This window comes from Salmo trutta, chromosome 2 (genome assembly GCF_901001165.1).
Source record: "Salmo trutta chromosome 2, fSalTru1.1, whole genome shotgun sequence".
Lineage (NCBI taxonomy): Eukaryota > Metazoa > Chordata > Actinopteri > Salmoniformes > Salmonidae > Salmo > Salmo trutta.
This window is the reverse complement of record NC_042958.1, coordinates 6,831,356-6,853,491: the sequence shown is the minus strand read 5'-3', so window position 1 is coordinate 6,853,491 and position 22,136 is coordinate 6,831,356. Positions and strand designations below refer to the sequence as shown.

At 44.7% G+C, this 22,136-nt stretch overlaps 1 protein-coding gene across 1 annotated transcript in view; it reads right to left on the bottom strand.

The window, feature by feature from the left end:
- The window catches only part of LOC115148677 (potassium voltage-gated channel subfamily H member 2-like), a 259,906-nt gene that overhangs the window by 213,554 nt on the left and 24,216 nt on the right, over nt 1-22,136 (bottom strand). Inside the window, exon 2 of the mRNA XM_029690778.1 lies at nt 15,824-16,054. Coding sequence (XP_029546638.1) covers nt 15,824-16,054 — 231 coding nt within the window. The remainder of the gene's footprint in view (nt 1-15,823; nt 16,055-22,136) is intronic.

Here is a 22,136-nt window from a genome sequence, read left to right as displayed (position 1 = left end):
AGTGCAGCTATTACTGTAACATCAGTCTAAGGACACTCTCCTTATGTGTCACATTTCAGGGTTCCACACTCCATCGGCACTGACTTCTAAGGGCTTTGTGAATGTCACTACTGTGTCTCAGTCAGGGAGAGAGAGAGAGAGAGAGAGAGAGAGAGAGAGAGACTCAGGCCTGTACTCCAGAGGCGGATAACAGGGAGGCTGGATCGATAAAGGAAGCCAAAGCCTCCATTTCACTGATCTCCAGATAATCGTAACATGCCACATGGAGGGAGGGAGAGAGTGATGGAGGTGAGGGAAGAAGTCAGGCTAAAAAAAGCGCGACTCTCATCAAACCAGCTCAAATAAAGCATGTCCAACTAACACCCCCCATCCCCCCCACACCCACACCCCCCACACCCCAAAGCACACCCTTAAGCTAATACATAATTTCCTTGGGCTGGGCCGCTGGGGGATAATGCCCCTGGTAATTATGAGGATGAAACTAATATGGCCGCCTGGCCCGGGGCTCCATCTGTATTAATAGAGACACCGAAGCACGATGCTGGACAGAATGAATCGCAGAGGAAAACATTAAGCAAAAGAGTGGACAACTTCTTGTTGCCAAGCAGAAGACTCCTCGGGGCAGCATACTGGACACACATTAGCACTGTCATGACGTTGGCCTGTGGGTAAGGTTTATGACCCCCCATAAATACCTTTCTCCCTTTCCTCTCTTGACTCTACTGAAGGACTCTTGAAAAGCCATTGTTAAACATAGAGAGTCGGGGAACATCAAAAGGTGGGGGGAAAGGAACCATATTTCGGTAATCCAACCAGTGGAGAATATGCGTTGGTACTTAATGAATATGATGTCAGTTCAGTTGTCATCTGAGACATTCTTATTAATGATAGGATGACAAACTGTATCCTGGAAAGTCTACACATTCTAGTTATCAGATTCACATGGAATTGTTGTGCAATTTAAATGTTTAAATATGAAACTATTTGTGAAAAGATGAAATTGAATTTTAACTTCCAAATGAGAGAATTGGGTTTTCATAAGGTTAGAGCTCTGCTGCTTCAGTGACCCGCCCCTGTGAAGAGACATTGGTTATAAACTATGAAACACACCCTTCTCTCCCTCTACTATATAAGCCCTTGACGAAAATGTAGCCTCCTGTTCTGAGTACGCGAGGCCTGCAGCCTCACATTAAAAGGACTCAGATAATAAGCTGTTCCGGGTACATTAGGGCGACGGTCTGATGTCAGAAGGATTCAGATAATAAGCTGTTCCGGGTACATTAGGGCGATGGTCCGATGTCAGAAGGATTCAGGTAATAAGCTGTTCCGGGTACATTAGGGCGACGGTCCGATGTCAGAAGGATTCGGATAATAAGCTGTTCCGGGTACATTAGGGCGACGGTCTGATGTCAGAAGGATTCAGATAATAAGCTGTTCCGGGTACATTAGGGCGATGGTCCGATGTCAGAAGGATTCAGATAATAAGCTGTTCCAGGTACATTAGGGCGACGGTCTGATGTCAGAAGGATTCAGATAATAAGCTGTTCCAGGTACATTAGGGCAACGGTCTGATGTCAGAAGGATTCAGATAATAAGCTGTTCTGGGTACATTAGGGCGACGGTCCGATGTCAGAAGGATTCAGATAATAAGCTGTTCCAGGTACATTAGGGCGACGGTCTGATGTCAGAAGGATTCAGATAATAAGCTGTTCCGGGTACATTAGGGCGACGGTCCGATGTCAGAAGGATTCAGATAATAAGCTGTTCCGGGTACATTAGGGCGACGGTCCGATGTCAGAAGGATTCAGATAATAAGCTGTTCCGGGTACATTAGGGCGACGGTCCGATGTCAGAAGGATTCAGATAATAAGCTGTTCTGGGTACATTAGGGCGACGGTCCGATGTCAGAAGGATTCAGATAATAAGCTGTTCTGGGTACATTAGGGCAATAGTCCGATGTCAGAAGGATTCAGATAATAAGCTGTTCCGAGGACGTGAGGACGACGGTCCCACGTCAAAAGGACTCACATGTCAACTACAGAACTAAGCCAACCTCAGCGTGAGCTTTGGTTGCGAATGGTATGAACTTTGAACTCTTATTCACTACAGAAGTGATACCTCCTAGCCGTTGAGTTAGCAGTGGCCGCTGTAAATGTGGGCTAGGAAAGGACGGATGACGGATCCAGTCTAACACACAACGACGATACTACAACGTAACCAATTTACCACCAGAGACATTCTTCCAAGGACAGGAAGATCTCTGTTGGCCAACACGGCCAGCATCTACGACCAACCTACCGAAGCGCAGCTCAGAGTAAATATTTATTGCATTTTCCTTTTCCAAATGGGCGGTAATTTAGAATGCATAAGATACTGTATTTACAATAGCATAGCTTCTCCCTTTGTTCCTCAGTCTTCCCGCTTTTTCACTGAAAACCTACCCCCTTTTCTTTGTGTAACCAGCCATCATGTCGGCTCCGTCCACCAGGGACGTTTTCTGTATGACATCATTTGCATTCTGTGTATAATTCTGTGTGATTATTTAGGTATTTAGTAAATAAGTAATTAAACCAAAGTTTGTATTGCTGATTCAACTTGTTAGACAGAGTTCGTGAAGATAACCAAGAATTTACAACTTTCAGATGAGACTGAAACAAGGTGATGATTAATATTGACTGCTATTGAGGTAAAAGATTACCAGGTCTTTAAGAATTTATTCGGAAGATAACTGCTCTATAAACACTCTTTCGTTGTGCCCCGACTTTCTAGTTAATTACATTTACATGATTAGCTTAATCAGGTAATATTAATTACAGAGAAAGGATTTTATAGAATAGCATGTCATATCACTTAATCCGGCATAGCCAAAGACACGACAGCACGCATAAACACACACATATAAATGTATGCATTAATGTACAGACACAAACACACACACACACACAAATGCACCAAATGTTCTCTAAAGTACCAAAGGTCCTTTTCTCCTCCCTCTGACATTCTGTCTGCTTTCTCTCTTGCACTTCCCTCTAATTTCCTCCCTTATCTCTCCATGTCCACCTCCACCTCCCTTATCTCTCCATGTCCACCTCCACCTCCCTTATCTCTCCATGTCCACCTCCACCTCCCTTATCTCTCCATGTCCACCTCCACCTCCCTTATCTCTCCATGTCCACCTCCACCTCCTTATCTCTCCATGTCCACCTCCACCTCCCTTATCTCTCCATGTCCACCTCCCTCCTATCTCTCTCCATGTCCACCTCTCCTCCACCTCCCTTATCTCTCCATGTCCACCTCCACCTCCCTTATCTCTCCATGTCCACCTCCACCTCCCTTATCTCTCCATGTCCACCTCCACCTCCCTTATCTCTCCATGTCCACCTCCACCTCCCTTATCTCTCCATGTCCACCTCCACCTCCCTTATCTCTCCATGTCCACCTCCACCTCCCTTATCTCTCCATGTCCACCTCCACCTCCCTTATCTCTCCATGTCCACCTCCACCTCCCTTATCTCTCCATGTCCACCTCCACCTCCCTTATCTCTCCATGTCCACCTCCACCTCCTTATCTCTCCATGTCCACCTCCACCTCCCTTATCTCTCCATGTCCACCTCCACCTCCCTTATCTCTCCATGTCCACCTCCACCTCCCTTATCTCTCCATGTCCACCTCCACCTCCCTTATCTCTCCATGTCCACCTCCACCTCCCTTATCTCTCCATGTCCACCTCCACCTCCCTTATCTCTCCATGTCCACCTCCACCTCCCTTATCTCTCCATGTCCACCTCCACCTCCCTTATCTCTCCATGTCCACCTCCACCTCCCTTATCTCTACCATGTCCACCTCCACCTCCCTATCTCTCCATGTCCACCTCCACCTCCCTTATCTCTCCATGTCCACCTCCACCTCCTTATCTCTCCATGTCCACCTCCACCTCCCCTTATCTCTCCATGTCCACCTCCACCTCCCTTATCTCTCTCCATGTCCACCTCCACCTCCCTTATCTCTCCATGTCCACCTCCACCTCCCTTATTCTCTCCATGTCCACCTACCCACCTCTCCTTATCTCTCCATGTCCACACTCCACTCCCATTATCTCTCCATGTCCCCTCCACCTCCCTTATCTCTCCATGTCCACCTCCACCTCCCTTATCTCTCCATGTCCACCTCCACCTCCCTTATCTCTCCATGGTCCCCTCACCTCCCTTATCTCTCGCATGTCCACACCTCCACCTCCCTTATCTCTCCATGTCCACCTCCACACCTCCCTTATCTCTCCATGCCCACCTCCACCTCCCTTATCTCTCCATGTCCACCCTCCACCTCCCTTTCATCTCTCCATGTCCACCTCCACCTCCCTTATCTCCTCCATGTCCACCTCCACCTCCCTTATCTCTCCATGTCCACCTCCACCTCCTTATCTCTCCATGTCCACCTCTCCATGTCCACCTCCACCTCCCTTATCTCTCCATGTCCACCTCCACCTCCCTTATCTCTCCATGTCCACCTCCACCTCCCTTATCTCTCCATGTCCACCTCCACCTCCCTTATCTCTCCATGTCCACCTCCACCTCCCTTATCTCTCCATGTCCACCTCCACCTCCCTTATCTCTCCATGTCCACCTCCACCTCCCTTATCTCTCCATGTCCACCTCCACCTCCCTTATCTCTCCATGTCCACCTCCACCTCCCTTATCTCTCCATGTCCACCTCCACCTCCCTTATCTCTCCATGTCCACCTCCACCTCCCTTATCTCTCCATGTCCACCTCCACCTCCCTTATCTCTCCATGTCCACCTCCACCTCCCTTATCTCTCCATGTCCACCTCCACCTCCCTTATCTCTCCATGTCCACCTCCACCTCCCTTATCTCTCCATGTCCACCTCCACCTCCCTTATCTCTCCATGTCCACCTCCACCTCCCTTATCTCTCCATGTCCACCTCCATCTCCCTTATCTCTCCATGTCCACCTCCACCTCCTTTATTTCTCCATGTCCACCTCCACCTCCCTTATTTCTCCATGTCAACCTCCACCTCCCTTATCTCTCCATGTCCACCTCCACCTCCCTTATCTCTCCATGTCCACCTCCACCTCCCTTATCTCTCCATGTCCACCTCCACCTCCCTTATCTCTCCATGTCCACCTCCACTTCTCTTATCTCTCCATGTCCACCTCCACCTCCCTTATCTCTCCATGTCCACCTCCACCTCCCTTATCTCTCCATGTCCACCTCCACCTCCCTTATCTCTCCATGTCCACCTCCACCTCCCTTATCTCTCCATGTCCACCTCCACCTCCCTTATCTCTCCATGTCCACCTCCACTTCTCTATCTCTCCATGTCCACCTCCACTTCTCTTATCTCTCCATGTCCACCTCCACCTCCCTTATCTCTCCATGTCCACCTCCACCTCCCTTATCTCTCCATGTCCACCTCCACCTCCCTTATCTCTCCATGTCCACCTCCACTTCTCTTATCTCTCCATGTCCACCTCCACTTCTCTTATCTCTCCATGTCCACCTCCACCTCCCTTATCTCTCCATGTCCACCTCCACCTCCCTTATCTCTCCATGTCCACCTCCACTTATCTTATCTCTCCCTTTCCCTCCCTCACCATCTCCCTCTCCCTATTTATCTTACTCTTTCCTCATTTCTGTCTCCATCACTCCATCTTTCTCTCCCTCATTCTCTTTATCTATGCCTAACGCATCATCTGTGTGTGTGTTTGTGTGTGTGTATGCATGCATATTTGTGTGTGAAGATGTAGGGGGGACAGAGGGAGTCCCACATACCGTTCCTACCCTACAGTTAACACTGAGCCAGACTGACCTCTGCACAGTGTCAGCCTGAGCTCTGTACAGACCCAGACTGACCTCTCTCTGCACAGTGTCAGCCTGAGCTCTGTACAGACCCAGACTGACCTCTCTCTGCACAGTGTCAGCCTGAGCTCTGTACAGACCCAGACTGACCTCTCTCTGCACAGTGTCAGCCTGAGCTCTGTACAGACCCAGACTGACCTCTCTCTGCACAGTGTCAGCCTGAGCTCTGTACAGACCCAGACTGACCTCTCTCTGCACAGTGTCAGCCTGAGCTCTGTACAGACCCAGACTGACCTCTCTCTGCACAGTGTCAGCCTGAGCTTGTCCAGTGACATTGCTACTTCAGACACCACAGACATTTGAATAGATACACAAATATGCACACACACATATCAAAAGAGACACAGATGCTAAGACACACATGCTTGTAACTTGTTTCTTATCTTTCATAACTTGTTTCATATCTCTCGTAACTCGTTTCCTATCTCTCGTAACTTGTTTCATATCTCTCGTAACTCGTTTCCTATCTCTCGTAACTCGTTTCCTATCTCTCGTAACTCGTTTCCTATGTATCGTAACTCATTTCATATCTCTCGTAACTTGTTTCCTATCTCTCGTAACTCGTTTCCTATCTCTCGTAACTCGTTTCCTATGTATCGTAACTCATTTCCTATCTCTCGTAACTCGTTTCCTATCTCTCGTAACTCGTTTCCTATGTATCGTAACTCATTTCATATCTCTCGTAACTCGTTTCCTATCTCTCGTAACTCGTTTCCTATGTATCGTAACTAATTTCCTCTTTCTCGTAACTTATTTCCTACCTCTCGTAACTCATTTCCACAGGGGATTTTTTTGGAGGCTCAAACTTCCTGTTGTGTGTGTGTGTGTGTGCACATGTACAGTATGTGTGGGAGGCATTCTCTGCCCCAGTGGAGAGAAACTGCAGAGAGAAGCAATTCCCACTGCTACCAGGCAGGCAGGCAGGCAGGGTCTGACCAGAGCAGTGGAGAATCCAGCAATGTCATCTGAAAAATACAATCGAATATAATGGCCTTACTGTACAGTAAGGACTTCTATAGAAGCACTATCTGCACATAAGAGGTAGCCTATTTTGCATCACATAATATCTATATAGGAAAAAGCTGATCTCATAATATCCTACAAATTGACTATTTATCTATTCTATACTTCTGGCTTTTTATAGACTCATTCTCTTCCAAAGCCATTTCCTTCATAGCATTGTGCTTCATGTTTCAATACTGACAAAGGACAGAATAAGCTGACTTGAAGATGGAATCCTTTATTTGAGAACTTTTATTTGTGAAAGACATCCCAACTTGTGATTGACAGGGGATGATGGACTGATGAGAAAGGTAATGAGACAATAAGGGTTTGCAGTCCACCCATACTGCACTCTGTTCTCTCTCCCTCTCTCCATTTCTCTCTCTCCCTCTCTCTCTCCCACTTCCTCTCTCTCTCTCCCCTTCTCTCTCTCTCCCTCTTTCCCGATCTCTCTCCCTTCCTCTCTTTCTCTCTCCCTCTCTCTCTCTTTCCCGCTCTCTCTCCCTCTTCCTCTCTTTCTCTCTCTCCATCTCTCCCTCTCTCCCACTCTCCCACCTGTCATCTCTCTCAATTACATCTATTTATATCTCTTTCTTTCCTCTTTCACACTAATTTCTCTCTATTGTGCACAATTTAAGGGTTCCGTTAGTGTGCGTGTGTGCGTGTGTGTGTGTGTGTGTGTGTGTGTGTGTGTGTGTGTGTGTGTGTGAGTGTGTGTGTGTGTGTGTGTGTGTGTGTGTGTGTGTGTGTGTGCGTGTGTGTGCGCGTGTGTGTGTGTGCACGCGGTCGCCGTCTCCATCTCTCTCTTGGTGGAAACACCTCTGTGGAAACCTCCTTTGTAACCTGAACATGTGAATCCTCTCCAAGGGCTTTGTTGTGGAACTATCCCATTAATGACTCTGGCCAGGGAACCTGAGATCATTGCATCAGAGCAATCAACACACTGCTAGTAATGTCTAGCCAAGCCAACGTCTAAAATAAAACGTTTTATTGCACATGTAACATAGGTGGTTCGGCAAAGACTTGTGTGACCTCTCTAGGATACCCAGTTGGTCATCATCATCAGCATCATCATCGTTAGCAGCAGCAGCATCATCATATTTAATCATTCTAATATGTTACATCACAATACAACTCTAATCATTCTAATATGTTACATCACAATACAACTCTAATCATTCTAATATGTTACATCACAATACAACTCTAATCATTCTAATGTTACATCACAATACAACTCTAATCATTCTAATGTTACATCACAATACAACTCTAATCATTCTAATATGTTACATCACAATACAACTCTAATCATTCTAATATGTTACATCACAATACAACTCTAATCATTCTAATATGTTACATCACAATACAACTCTAATCATTCTAATGTTACATTACAATACAACTCTAATCATTCTAATGTTACATCACAATACAACTCTAATCATTCTATGTTACATTACAATACAACTCTAATCATTCTAATATGTTACATCACAATACAACTCTAATCATTCTAATATGTTACATCACAATACAACTCTAATCATTCTAATGTTACATCACAATACAACTCTAATCATTCTAATGTTACATCACAATACAACTCTAATCATTCTAATGTTACATCACAATACAACTCTAATCATTCTAATATGTTACATCACAATACAACTCTAATCATTCTAATATGTTACATCACAATACAACTCTAATCATTCTAATATGTTACATCACAATACAACTCTAATCATTCTATGTTACATTACAATACAACTCTAATCATTCTATGTTACATTACAATACAACTCTAAAAGCGAGATAAGACCACAACTCTTAAGACCACAAGAAACACCTATTGGAAAGCGGCATGATCTGTAGTCTTTCAGAGTACCATTTAGACAGGGATTAGCAGGTTGTTGGTATTCAGTAGTGGTGCCCACCTCTATCCCAGTCTGGGAGTTGGCAGGGGATCAGTGGGGAGGAGAAGCGGAGGGGGATGGGGGTTTGCTCTTTGCTTACCGGGACGCTTCAGTGGGCTTGCCAGCTGACCTGGAGCTGCCTGTCTGTACACACAGTCTAAAAATACAGGCTATTTACCCAGGAATGGCAAACAAGCACAAGCAACTACACTGCAAATCTCAGAATAAGACCTTCATATCCCCTCATTGTTATGCAATCAGTCAGGGAGGACAGCCAGTGTGTTGGCTAGCTAGCTATTAGCCCGGGGTGTCCGTGACATGCTTGCCTGGCCCTGCATGGTGACTAATTGGGATCGGAAGGATTCAGCGTCTGCCAGTTTTGCCCCGGTCTCCAATCAATATGCCATTAAACTTACATTTGAGTCATTTAGCAGAAACTCTTATCTATAGCGACCAGTAGAACAGGTCATAGTGGCCAGTAGCACAGGTCATAGTGGCCAGTAGGACAGGTCATAGTGGCCAGTGGAACAGGTCAAAGTGGCCAGTGGAACAGGTCTTAGTGGCCAGTAGGACAGGTCATAGTGGCCAGTGAAACAGGTCATAGTGGCCAGTGGAACAGGTCATAGTGGCCAGTAGGACAGGTCATAGTGTCCTATAGGACAGGTCATAGTGTCCAGTAGGACAGGTCATAGTGGCCATAGAACAGGTCAATACACTGGGCAGTTAAAGAGTAAACAGGAGCCTGACAGGCAATGCAAGCTATCAGACCTCCCCAGGGACTCCCTGCAGTATGAACTAGCTATGCAGTACAGATTGTTTCCACCAGGGGCTTGGGTTGGAGAAGGGCCTTCTTACTCTGCGGTACACACACATACACACATTCATAAACACAGGTGCAAACTGCACACGTACACACACACAAATACACACGTGTACACATACACACACACACACACCCTACACCAAACAGGAAGGCGGTAAGGAGCCAACCATGAAATGCAGGATATGAAGACAAGTTCATCTGCATTTAGTGTTGTTTTTGAGAGGGGAGAGGTTAGTGACTGACAGAGAGTGTTGTTTTTGAGAGGGGAGGGGTTAGTGACTGACAGAGAGTGTTGTTTTTGAGAGGGGAGGGGTTAGTGACTGACAGTCTGCATGTGATTGTGTGCTTGTGTGCTTGTGTGCGTGTGTGTGTGTGTGTGTGTGTGTGTGTGTGTGTGTGTGTGTGTGTGTGTGTGTGTGTGTGTGTGTGTGTGTGTGTGTGTGTGTGTGTGTGAGGACGTTGTTAAGTGAATCGCTAGTGATGTTTGTGTAGCTGGTTCCCACACACAAACACATAAACACACACACAAACATACTAACGAACACACACACACACACACACACACACACACACACACACACACACACACACACACACACTACTACAGTACATTGAGAGTGTAACGAGGCAGACACATGGCAGAACTGCTACCACACAGTGCTCTGTCATGATTCATTACTCAGGTGTCAACAAAAGAGGAGGAACCCACACTACACAATAACAATGCCTGGGTCTAGTCTGATGGGTCTAGTATGTAGTCTGATGGGTCTAGTCTGATGGGTCTAGTATCTAGTCTGATGGGTCTAGTCTGATGGGTCTAGTATCTAGTGTGATGAGTCTAGTATCTAGTCTGATGGGTCTAGTCTGATGGGTCTAGTACCTAGTCTGATGGGTCTAGTATCTAGTCTGATGGGTCTATTATCTTGTCTGATGGGTCTAGTATCTAGTCTGATGGGGCTAGTATCTAGTCTGATGGGTCTATTATCTTGTCTGATGGGTCTAGTATCTAGTCTGATGGGTCTAGTCTGATGGGTCTAGTGTCTAGTCTGATGGGACTAGTATCTAGTCTGATGGGTCTAGTATCTAGTCTGATGAGTCTAGTATCTAGTCTGATGGGTCTAGTCTGATGGGTCTAGTACCTAGTCTGATGGGTTTAGTCTGATGGGTCTAGTATCTAGTCTGATGGGTCTAGTATCTAGTCTGATGGGTCTAGTATCTAGTCTGATGGGTCTATTATCTAGTCTGATGGGTCTAGTCTGATGGGTCTATTATCTAGTCTGATGGGTCTAGTATCTAGTCTGATGGGTCTAGTATCTAGTCTGATGTGTCTAGTATCTAGTCTGATGTGTCTAGTATCTAGTCTGATGTGTCTAGTATCTAGTCTGCTGGGGGTGCAACACAACAATATTAGGAAGGTTTTCTTTCTGTTTTGTTCACTCAGTGTAATGCATGTGCTAAAGTAGTTTAGAATTGTATTCATTTAGGGGGGGGGGGGTTTCACATGCTACTTATTTCCACAAATAGAGCTGTTGATGTCTAGACTTGCAGGATGTTAAACAGACATAGACGTCATTATCAGCAGCTCCTAAACAAGTTGCATTCCATTACCATTGATGCTGCATTCTATTCTACAAGCACCTCAGTGTAATCTATTTTTCAAGACGTGGTCTGTGATGAAAGAAATCAATAAAATAACTACTTGGCTTTTCAACACAAGAAACATAACATGAAAATTGATACACAGGCCATGAGAAGCTTCCCCTTATAGATTTTGCGGCGTGCAACTGTAATTATGAAGATCGTTTCTTGTGTGGCTGTCAATACATTATTGCCTAATTTATTGTATAAGAAAGATCATTTCTTGTGTCATTTTTTTTATAATGGTGTTGATTGTTAGTGGGACTTTTTCGTGGCAGTTGGATTTAGCCGTGAAGGTCATCTCCATAACAAAGCAAGTACTTAAAGGCCAGTTCTGAGTACGCTCCTTAGCTACAGCTGCTAAGCAATCACATGAAGAGGCCATGGGCTTTTAGCTATTGTAAGCCACCTGAGAGACTGTCTAGTCTCAAATGTACACCTGGGCCCAGATTCACAAAACAATTCTTACACAAAAACTTAAGAAGTATCTTAAGAAAAGAGAGAGAAAGAGAGAAAAAAAAAGTGTCAGTTAAGTTGAAATGTCTTCTTAAGAAGGTTTGTGAATCTGGGCCCTGGTACACCAACATTCCCTCACAAGCCTGCTTAGCTGTCATCACTGATCACCAGCAACATGTGGGGGCTCACAAGCTCTGGTTGGATGGGGCACTACATAAGCCATGGCAAAAATTTTAGAATTACAGGCAATTAGCTTTTAAAATGGCAAAATATTCTCTCAGCTTCATGTCAAAATGTGTAGAATAACAGGAAATAGCAAGAAATAGGAGGGAGGGGGATTGCTCGAACCTTGCTGGGGGCCTCGCGAAACGCCACGATCTCTGATGATGCCATTGTAGGGCCGTACATCTCTGATGACAACGGATAGCCACTCCAAAGAGAAGGTGGACCAGACATCTATAGACACACATGACTTGAGCATATTTTTCAACTGTCAAAGCTGTGGAAAAATAACTAATATGCCGAGCAATAGAACACAAGAGTGATGAAATATGAGGGGCAACAGGGGGGACACCTCTGAATGGCGCAGCCTCTGAATGTCCCAGCCTCAGAATGGCCCAGCCTTTGAATGGCCCAGCCTCTGAATGGCCCACTCTCTGAATGGCCCAGCCTCTGAATGGCCCACTCTCTGAATGGCCCGCTCTCTGAATTGCCCAGCCTCTGAATGGCCCAGTCTCTGAATGGCCCAGCCTCTGAATGGCCCACTCTCTGAATGGCCCAGCCTCTGAATGGCCCAGGCTCTGAATGGCCCAGCCTCTGAATGGCCCATCCTCTGAATGGCTTAGCCAGTGGAGCAGAAAAAGGGCAGGTGCTTTTCCCCAAAGCATGAGACCCTGATGAGACCCCAAAGCATGAGTCCCTGCTGCAGATGGCCTGCATGGAGGGCTACTTAATGAGAACCTGCTGCAGATTGCCTGCATGGAGGGCTACTTAATGAGAACCTGCTGCAGATGGCCTGCATGGGGCTACTTAATGAGAACCTGCTACAGATGGCCTGTGTGGAGGACTACTTAATGAGATCCTGCTGCAGATTTCCTGCATGCAGGGCTACTTAATGAGACCATGCTGCAGATTGCCTGCATGCAGGGCTACTTAATGAGACCCTGCTACAGATGGCCTGCATGCAGGGCTACTTACGGAAATTATGAGGGCTATGTATAGGCTCCCTTGGAACTCATTCCTGGACAATCAGGGGGCGGAAGAGAGCAATGAGCAGAGGGCTGCTAGAGGCTTCCATGCAGAGACAGAGTTCAGTATATACCTGTTCCCTGGAGGCCTCAGATCTCTGGGATAACAGGCACACACAAAGAGACTGGCAGTCTGAGTGGAGCTTACTGAGAGCAAGAGCAGGGAGTGCCTTTACAGTATTTCAACCTGCTTGAGTTGACATTTCTAGAACTGGGACAGAAAAGGCTCTACCAGCCGTAAAAAAAAAAAAAAAACAGATCACAGTGGCCTCAAGAGGTCAAGAATCTTTGAAATCCGGAGACTGTGCTGAACGGAAACAGGCGCTGATGTACAACACGCACAGTGTACAGTCCCTAACTCCCTGCAACTGCATCAGAGCTGGAAGAGTTTAGCTGGACAAGATGATTGATTAAGTAGCGGTCAGATCGACGTCGGACAATTGAGAGCGAGAGAAGGAGCGATCCATCAAGGCTAATGCCGGGGAGCAGTGGTAGATGAATGGAGCGGAGTATTGCTGCACAACCCCTACACTACCCTTACCTTCTCACCCCTCCTCTTCCCTTTCTGTCACTTCACTCTTTCCAACATTAAAGGGATCCTTTTCTTCCCCCTACTCTTGCATTTTAATGAGGAGGAGGGGGAGGAGGAGGAGGGAGGAGAAGGAGAAGGAGGAGGAGGGGAAGGGGGAGGAGAAGGCATTGCATTTCCACATCATGTATGAGTTATGCATGAGTTTCCAGGGTGCGCTGCATTTCGATCGTGACTTTCTGATGAGCCGAGGAAGACTCACCCTGGGAGGGATTGGCTAAGACAAGCCTAGACCAGTTGACCTATCAGACGTGAGAGATTATGGATCGGGCAATCCCCTGAAAGCGCATAATGACTCTTCATAAGAGTGTCAGACACTGAAGAGCGAAGGGAGGTGAGGGAAGGGGAGTGGGCCCAAGGGAAGTGTGTTCCCCCAATCACATGGGATGTGGGTAACCCTGGCAACGCATAGAGAGCCTCTTGACGGTCTCCCTGGTGACATTACAAATATACTTCCTGCTGTACTTCTCCACGTTTAGGTGGACAGGGCCAGCCACATCCGAGCAGTAGATAACAGCTGTCAATACTCTGCAGAACTCGTATCACATACTAGAGCCTATACTGTAAGAATATAGGAATGAATCATCGTACTATGCTGTACTGTAGCTAGCTGTTATCGTTAGCATTGTAGCAACTACTGAGTGTAAACACTGGAAACAGAGCAGGGCACTAGAGAATCAGTACACACACACCAATACACACACACACACACACACACACACACAAACATTATTTTGAGTTGATTTCTCTATCTACTGCAGGCCAAGGGGGGAGTTGTGTTTACAGGAGAAACAGATAACTCTGAGTATAAACAGTGGAAACTCTGAATGGTGAACTAGGGGCGGACCGGTGCAGGATTCAAGAGAGCAAACAGCTGAGAGCAAACATCTGGCGCCATGTAGCCCTCTGCTGCTGCTGCTACAGCTAGCCATGTAGCGCTCTATGGCTGCTACAGCTAGCCATGTAGCACTCTACTGCTGCTGCTACAGTTAGCCATGTAGTTCTGTACTGCTGATGCTACGTATAGCCATGTAGCGCTCTACTGCTGCTGCTATAGCTGGCCATGTAGCGCTCTACTGCTGCTGCTACAGCTATCCATGTAGCTCTCTACTGCTGCTGCTACAGCTAGCCATGTAGTGCTCTACTGCTGCTACAGTTAGCTATGTTGCTCTGTACTGCTGCTGCTACAGCTAGCCGTATAGCCCTCTACTGCTCCTATAGCTAGCCATGTAGTGCTCTACTGCTGCTGCTACAGCTAGCCATATAGCCCTCTACTGCTGCTACAGCAAACTATGTAGCACTCTACTGCTGCTACAGCTAGCCATGTAGCCCTCTACTGCTGCTACAGCTAGCCATGTAGCGTTCTACTGCTGCTGCTACAGCTAGCCATGTAGCGTTCTACTGCTGCTGCTACAGCTAGCCATGTAGCGCTCTACTGCTGCTGATACAGCTAGCAATGTAGCACCCTACAGCAGCTGCTACAGCTAGCTCTCCTCTTAATCAACACGAACAAGGCTAGGAGAGGAACTGATAAATACCACCTCCTCAGTCTGCCCCTCTCTCCTTTTACCTCTGCTATGTTTATTTTTCTCTCTCTCTCTCTCTCCTCTAACCTCTCCCTTGTCTTTCTTTCCTCCTGTCTTTCTACTCTCTCTCACCTCTCTCTCACCTCTCTGTCACCTCTCTGTCACCTCTCTGTCACCTCTCTCTCACCTCTCTCTCACCTCTCTCTCACCTCCTTCCAATGGGACTCTCCAGGAACTGAGAACTGCAGCCACCCTCTCTCTTTCTTTCTTTTTTCACCTATACCTTTTCTCAGTATCTCACTTCATCAGTCTTGCTTTCTCTTTGACTCCTCTATCATACGGTAGCGCTTTCCTCAGTTGGACCTGTCCGAGATATCTCACCGGGGGGGGGGTCTATCTCTATTACCTGGATGTGATCGAGTAGTGTGTCACTGGCCACCAGCCCAGAGCCTGATAGACCAGGCAGCACTGCACGTTTCCGGGATATTCCTCCTGAGTGTTTTCCCCATATGATCTCACAAACTAGGATGACTGACACAACCAATGATCAGGCATCAGAGGGGGGACTGAGAATACACCAAGAGACAAGCAAATACAGTCATGAATATGAACCAAGTATAGAAGATATGGTACAGTGGTTCTTGGAAACCATAGTAACTAAGCAGGTTGAACTTGTACGAGTTTTCAACCTCACCGCAAAACACACACACACACACACACTGCGTATGGTCTTACCGTCCTTCCTGTACAGGTTGATCTCCACTTTCCTCTCTTCCGAGCCCAGCAGTGCTTGGGCCATCTGGGCGATGGCCAACCTCTTGGTTTGAGGGCCGTACAGGAAGTTACAGGTACAGGGCTTCTGCATGATCTCTGCTCGCGAGTAGCCGCACATGGCGCAGAAGCCATCGTTGCAGAATATGATGGCGCAGTTCTCCACCCGGGCATTGGCGATGATGAACTTACGACCTGCGGATGAGAGGAAGAAGGAGATGAGGTAGATAGCAGGAGAGATATAGTGTGTATGTGCATGTATGTATTGTGTTGTGTGTGTGACTAGTAGAAAATGGTGCATCCTTGACCTGATGAACAAGATCTACATCCCCTTTGCTCAGCACCTCATGGCCATCTGAGTTTCATTGTGGAAAGGGGGATACCTAGTCAGTTGTACAACTAAATGCATTCAACTGAAATGTGTCTTCCACATTTCAGGGCTACCTTAATCAACATCCACATCTTCAGCAGCTGGGGAACAGTGGGTTAACTGCCTTGCTCAGGGGGAGAACAACAGATTTCTACCTTGTCAGCTCTGGGATTCAATCCAGCAACCTTTCGGTTACTGGCCCAATGCACTAACCACTAGGCTACCTGCCTAATGCCTAGACAGTTTAAGAAAGTTAAAACCTATTTACTACATTTCTATAAATCTTTAAAATTCTGTTTGGAGAAGAGCAAAAACTAGCCATAATGACCCCGGTCACCTTGGCTGCTGTAGATTCATTCACCTCAGTCCATCTACAAACACATAGCCTATTAGCTATACAATTAGCTGCTACACATAAACTCATATTAACTCAGCACCGTGATTAAAAAGTAGAATTTCATTCGGTCATGATTACTACAAGTTAACTGTAGATAGCTGGCTAGACTAACTAGACTCATTTACCAATCTAAAAAATGTAACTGACATGAGCTAACTGAGTGACTGTCAGTTAGTGACATGTAACAAGCGGGAAACTGTTGATGCACAACACCTTGTGCTCTACTATTCTAACTTTCATCAGTAAGTTGAGACGCTGACTGAGCTAAAAAAAAAAAATGTAATACTTTTTTTTTTTATGCATATGGACAAATCTCTAGAATGCGTGTGTGTGTGTGTGAGAAAGATGCTGGAATTCAGTTGTCGCTGCTCCTCGCTTTTCTCTGTATCTCCGATGAGCTGTCTTGTTAAATGGGAATCGTGGACTAATGACCGCTCAGTGTGGCTCAAAACACAGGAAGAAGGACATTGGGAGGAAGAATGTCTGCTATTCTCTTAATGAGCAGGGCACTATTTCTGCTCTGTTCAGGCGACCGTAGGATTTTTAAGACAGGAGGATTTGTGAGTACTTTCTAAGAATGTGAGCTACGGGACCTTTTGAAAATGAGAAAATAGTAAGTTGTTTGTATTTGGTGGGTTGAGACAACATACAGTGGCAAGAAAAAGTATGTGAACCCTTTGCAATTACCTGGATTTCTGCATAAATTGGTCATCAAATTTGATCTGATCTTCATCTAGGTTACAACAATTGACAAACACAGTCTGATTTAACTAATAACACACCAACTATTGTATTTTTCTTGTCTATATTAAATACATAATTTAAACATTCACAGTGTAGGACGAAAAAAGTATGTGAACCCCCTAGGCTAATGACTAAGATGAAGATCAGATCACATTTTATGACCAATTTATGCAGAAATCCAGGTAATTCCAAAGGGTTCACATACTCTTTCTTGCCACTGTAAATCAAATGTGCAAGGGAATGATCGGGGTGTTCAGCACACAGCTACAGATAGCTTCTATGCATCTGCGCCTCAACTTAAAACCCAACACATTTGCAATTTCCATTTGATTTATTGGAGTTCTTTACAGGAGCCATCCTCAAGGACTAAAACAGACAAAGCACAAAGTGTCTCAGCATTGTGAATGCTCACGAGACTTAATGGACTTTTGTTCAACGCATCACCCTAGAACTTGATCACAATGTATCACGAATCTTAAAGTGGCACTCGTCTCCTTTTCATCTCATTTAATGCCTGATTTACTTAACAACAGGCACATCTCAATAGGTGGTCCAGGTAAGTCATGACATGGTACAAGTGGGAGGGGCCTTTCCTCTTTTGTTCTCTATTGATCCTCAAGCAAGGAGGAGACCAATGACATCACAACTTCTCATCAGACCAACTCATTGAATGTTCTACTCCTTGAAATTTGCTTTTGTGTCTATAAAACCCTTTTTTTGCTCAAAATTTTTTTTTAACCTTTTTAGTGTGTTTACTTTACTGTATTCATACTTGGGATATCGCTTTTTCAAAATGAAAAATTCAAGAATCACCTGAGGACGTCTGGAGTTGGCTTTTTCCACAAGTGTGGTTCAAAATGGGCAATGCAAAATGGTAGATGGAGTCCATTGAGTTTTCCACTGAACAAACTAAATTTGTTTAGAGAATAACGCACGCTTGTCCTAATTCCGTTATGGTATTGAAATTAGGTTTTGTACTGAATTGAAATTTGAAGCTAAAAAAAATGGCCCAAAGATAGATGAGAGGGAGACTGGATTGTGTTTCATTTGTCAAGTTATAACTTACTGTGTTATTACAGTCTCGACTAGCTTACACTGTCAGAAAAAAGGGTTTCAAAAGAGTTCTTTCCCCATAGGAGAACCCTTTTTGTTTCCAAGTAGAACCCTTTTAGGTTCCATGTAGAACCCTGTGTGGAAAGAGTTCTACACGGAACAAAAAAAAGTTCTACCTGGAAACAAAAGGGTTCTACTTCTAGACTTGACTGCCCTTGACCAGCACAAAAACATCCTGTGGCCTACTGCACTAGCATCAAATAGTCCCCACGATATGCAACTTTACAGGGAAGTCAGGAACCAATATACACAGTCAGTTAGGAAAGCAAATGCTAGCTTTTTCAATCAGAAATTTGAAATTTCCTGCAGCACTAATTCCAAAAAGTTTTGGGACACAGTAAAGTCCATGGAGAATAAGAGCACCTCCTCCCAGCTGCCCACTGCACTGAGGCAAGGAAACACTGTCACCACCGATATATCCACGATAATCGAGAATTTCAATAAGCATTTCTTTACGGCTGGCCATCCTTTCCAAATGGCTACCCCAACCCTGGCCAACAGCTCTGCACCCCCCGCAACATACCCTCATAAAACTGACTATCCTACCGATCCTTGACTTCGACGATGTCATTTACAAAATAGCCTCCAACACTCTACTCAGCAAATTGGATGCAGTCTATCACAGTGCCATCCGTTTTGTCACCAAAGCCCCATATACTACCCACCACTGCGACCTGTATACTCTCTTTGGCTGGTCCTCGCTACATATTCGTCGGCAAACCCACTGGCTCCAGGTCATCTATAATTCTTTGCTAGGTAAAGCTCCGCCTCATCTCAGCTCACTGGTCACCATAGTAACACCCACCCATAGCAAGCGCTCCAGCAGGTATATTTCACTGGTCATCCCCAAAGCTAACACTTCCTTTGGCCGCCTTTCCTTCCAGTTCTCTGCTGCCAATGACTGGAACGAATTGCAAAAATCACTGAAGTTGGAGACTTATATCTCCCTCACTAACTTTAAGCATCAGCTGTCAGAGCAGTTTACCGATCGCTGCAGCTGTACACAGCCCATCTGTAAATAGCCTATCCAACCAACTTCCTACCTCATCCCATATTTGTTTTTGTTTTTCTGCTCTTTTGCACACCAGTATTTCTACTTGCACATCCTCATCTGCACATCTATCACTCTAGTGTTAATTGCTAAATAGTAATTACTTCGCCACTATGGCCTATTTATTGCCTTACCTCCTTACTTCATTTGCACACACTATATACAGGTTTTTCTACTGTATTATTGACTGTACGTTTGTTTATCCCATGTGTAACTGTGTTGTTGTTTTTGTCACACTGCTTTGCTTTATCTTGGCCAGGTCGCAGTTGTAAATGAGAACTTGTTCTCAACTGGCCTACCTGGTTAAATACAGGTGAAATAAAAATAAAAATAAAAAATACCTGGAACCAAAAATTGTTATTTAAAGGGTTTTATGGGGAGAACCGAAGAACCCTTCTAGGTTATAGACAGCAAAATTTTTTCTAAGAGTTTAGTGTCCCACTCCCAGAAATATTATCTTCTGTAATTTAAAATTGTGTGTGTGTGTGTGTGTGTGTGTGTGTGTGTTTGAGTATTGCGTGTGTTTGGCGATGGGGCATTGCATATTCCGGGCAGGGCCCATGCACCGTATGTTCCTCTAAACTGTTCCAGAGAAACCTGGCACACCTTTCCCACCACTTACAATGTGGCAACAACAGTAGCAGCAACAATAACAACTAGGCTTCTTTTATACTCTCCGTCTCTCACACACAAAGACACACGCGCACAAAGACACACACACACGCACGCAAATGCACACACACGCAAAGACACATACACACACAAAGACACACACAAAGACACACACACACACACACACACACACCCTTGCGGGCCTCGCACCACCAGCTGTTACTGAAGAAGAAAGAGCCATCAGGCATAACAACACGGCAGCACTCTCTCTCTCTCTCGCTCTTCCTCTGATTTTCTACCTCTTCCTCATAACTCTCTCACTATTTCCCTCTCTGACACACAGAGAGAGATCACAAACAACAACTCCCACCCAGTCACAAGAGAGGGAAAGAGAAGAGTTAGGAAGGACAAAACCCTGACCAAACCCAATCTCCCATAAAGCACAACTTGTACCCTACGCTACGCATGAATGTAGTGACATTTGACTTGTAATTTGGCTTGTAAAATTGTTGAATATTAAAATCTTAGCATGAAATTTGGAAAATAGTTTACAAACATTAAGGACACCCGCTCTTTCCAAGACATAGACTGACCAGGTGAATCCAGGTTAAAGCTATGATCCCTTATTGAGGTCACTTGTTAAATCCACTTCAATCAGTGTAGATGAAAGGGAGGAGACAGGTTAAATGATTCTTTTTAAGCCTTGGAACAGTTGAGACATGGATTGTGTATGTGTGCCATTCAGAGGGTAAATGGGCAAGACAAAATATTTAAGTGCCTTTGAACTGGGTATGGTAGTAGGTGCCAGGCGCACCAGTTTGTGTCAGGAACTTTGCACATTGACTCTGTACTGGTATCCCCTGTATATAGCCTTGCTATTATTATTTTACTGCTGATGTTTAATTATTTGTTATTCTTATTTTTTTTAAATTCAACTTATCTATTGTTTACTTAACACATTTTTCTTCTTAACTTCTTAAATCATTGTTGGTTAAGGGCTTGTAAGTAAGCATTTCACTGTAAGGTGAACAGTGTTGTATTCTGCGCATGTGACAAATAACATTTGACTTGATTTGATTTGAGAACTGCAACGCTGCTGGGTCTTTGACGTTCAACAGTTTCCCGTTTATATCAAGAATGGTCTACCACCCAAAGGACATCCAGCTAACTTGACATAACTGTGGGAAGCATTGGAGTCAACATGGGCCAGCATCCCTGTGGAATGCTTTCAACACCTTGTAGAGTCCGTGCCCTGATGAATTGAGGCTGTTCTGAGGGCAAAAGTGAGGGGTGCAACTCAATATTAGGAAGGTGTCCTTGATGCTTTGTATACTATGTAGGATGAAAACCAATTCATTTTTCCAAGATATTTTTGTAAAGACTATCTCCCATTCTGAATTTTTTTAAATATATTTTTTAGGATAAATGTGAAATATAAAAAATTGACCAAATAATGTACTTAAAAAATTGTATTTAATACATTTTAAATGTATTCCAACATATAGAACATAAATGCATGTAATAATGTATATCACAATATATGTTAAATGCATCAGAATGTATTTTAGAATATAGAGTATTTATCAATATACTTGGTAAATATATTTAAAAATGTATTTGGACATGTTTTGTAAAACATATTTTAACATGTATTTAAATGTAATTGTAAGAAATAAGTGTCTATGTCAAATTAAATACATTGGCAAAATCTTATTTTAACAAAATGTCTTAACAATGATACCTTAGTAGGTGATTTGATATCACATGCACTTATGTTAGTCTCATTAAAACTGCAGAACAGATAGTGTGCAAGTGTTATGTCTACCCCCGCTCCCCCTCTCAGGCACTCTGGTCCATTCTAATGGTTCATTCTAAATCAAAACAAATCTCACACATATATTATTTAGTATATGTAATGACAATATTAATGAAGAATAGTCTGATGGGTGGCAATATTAGCCAATCACTTGTGAATGATGTATGAGCCAAT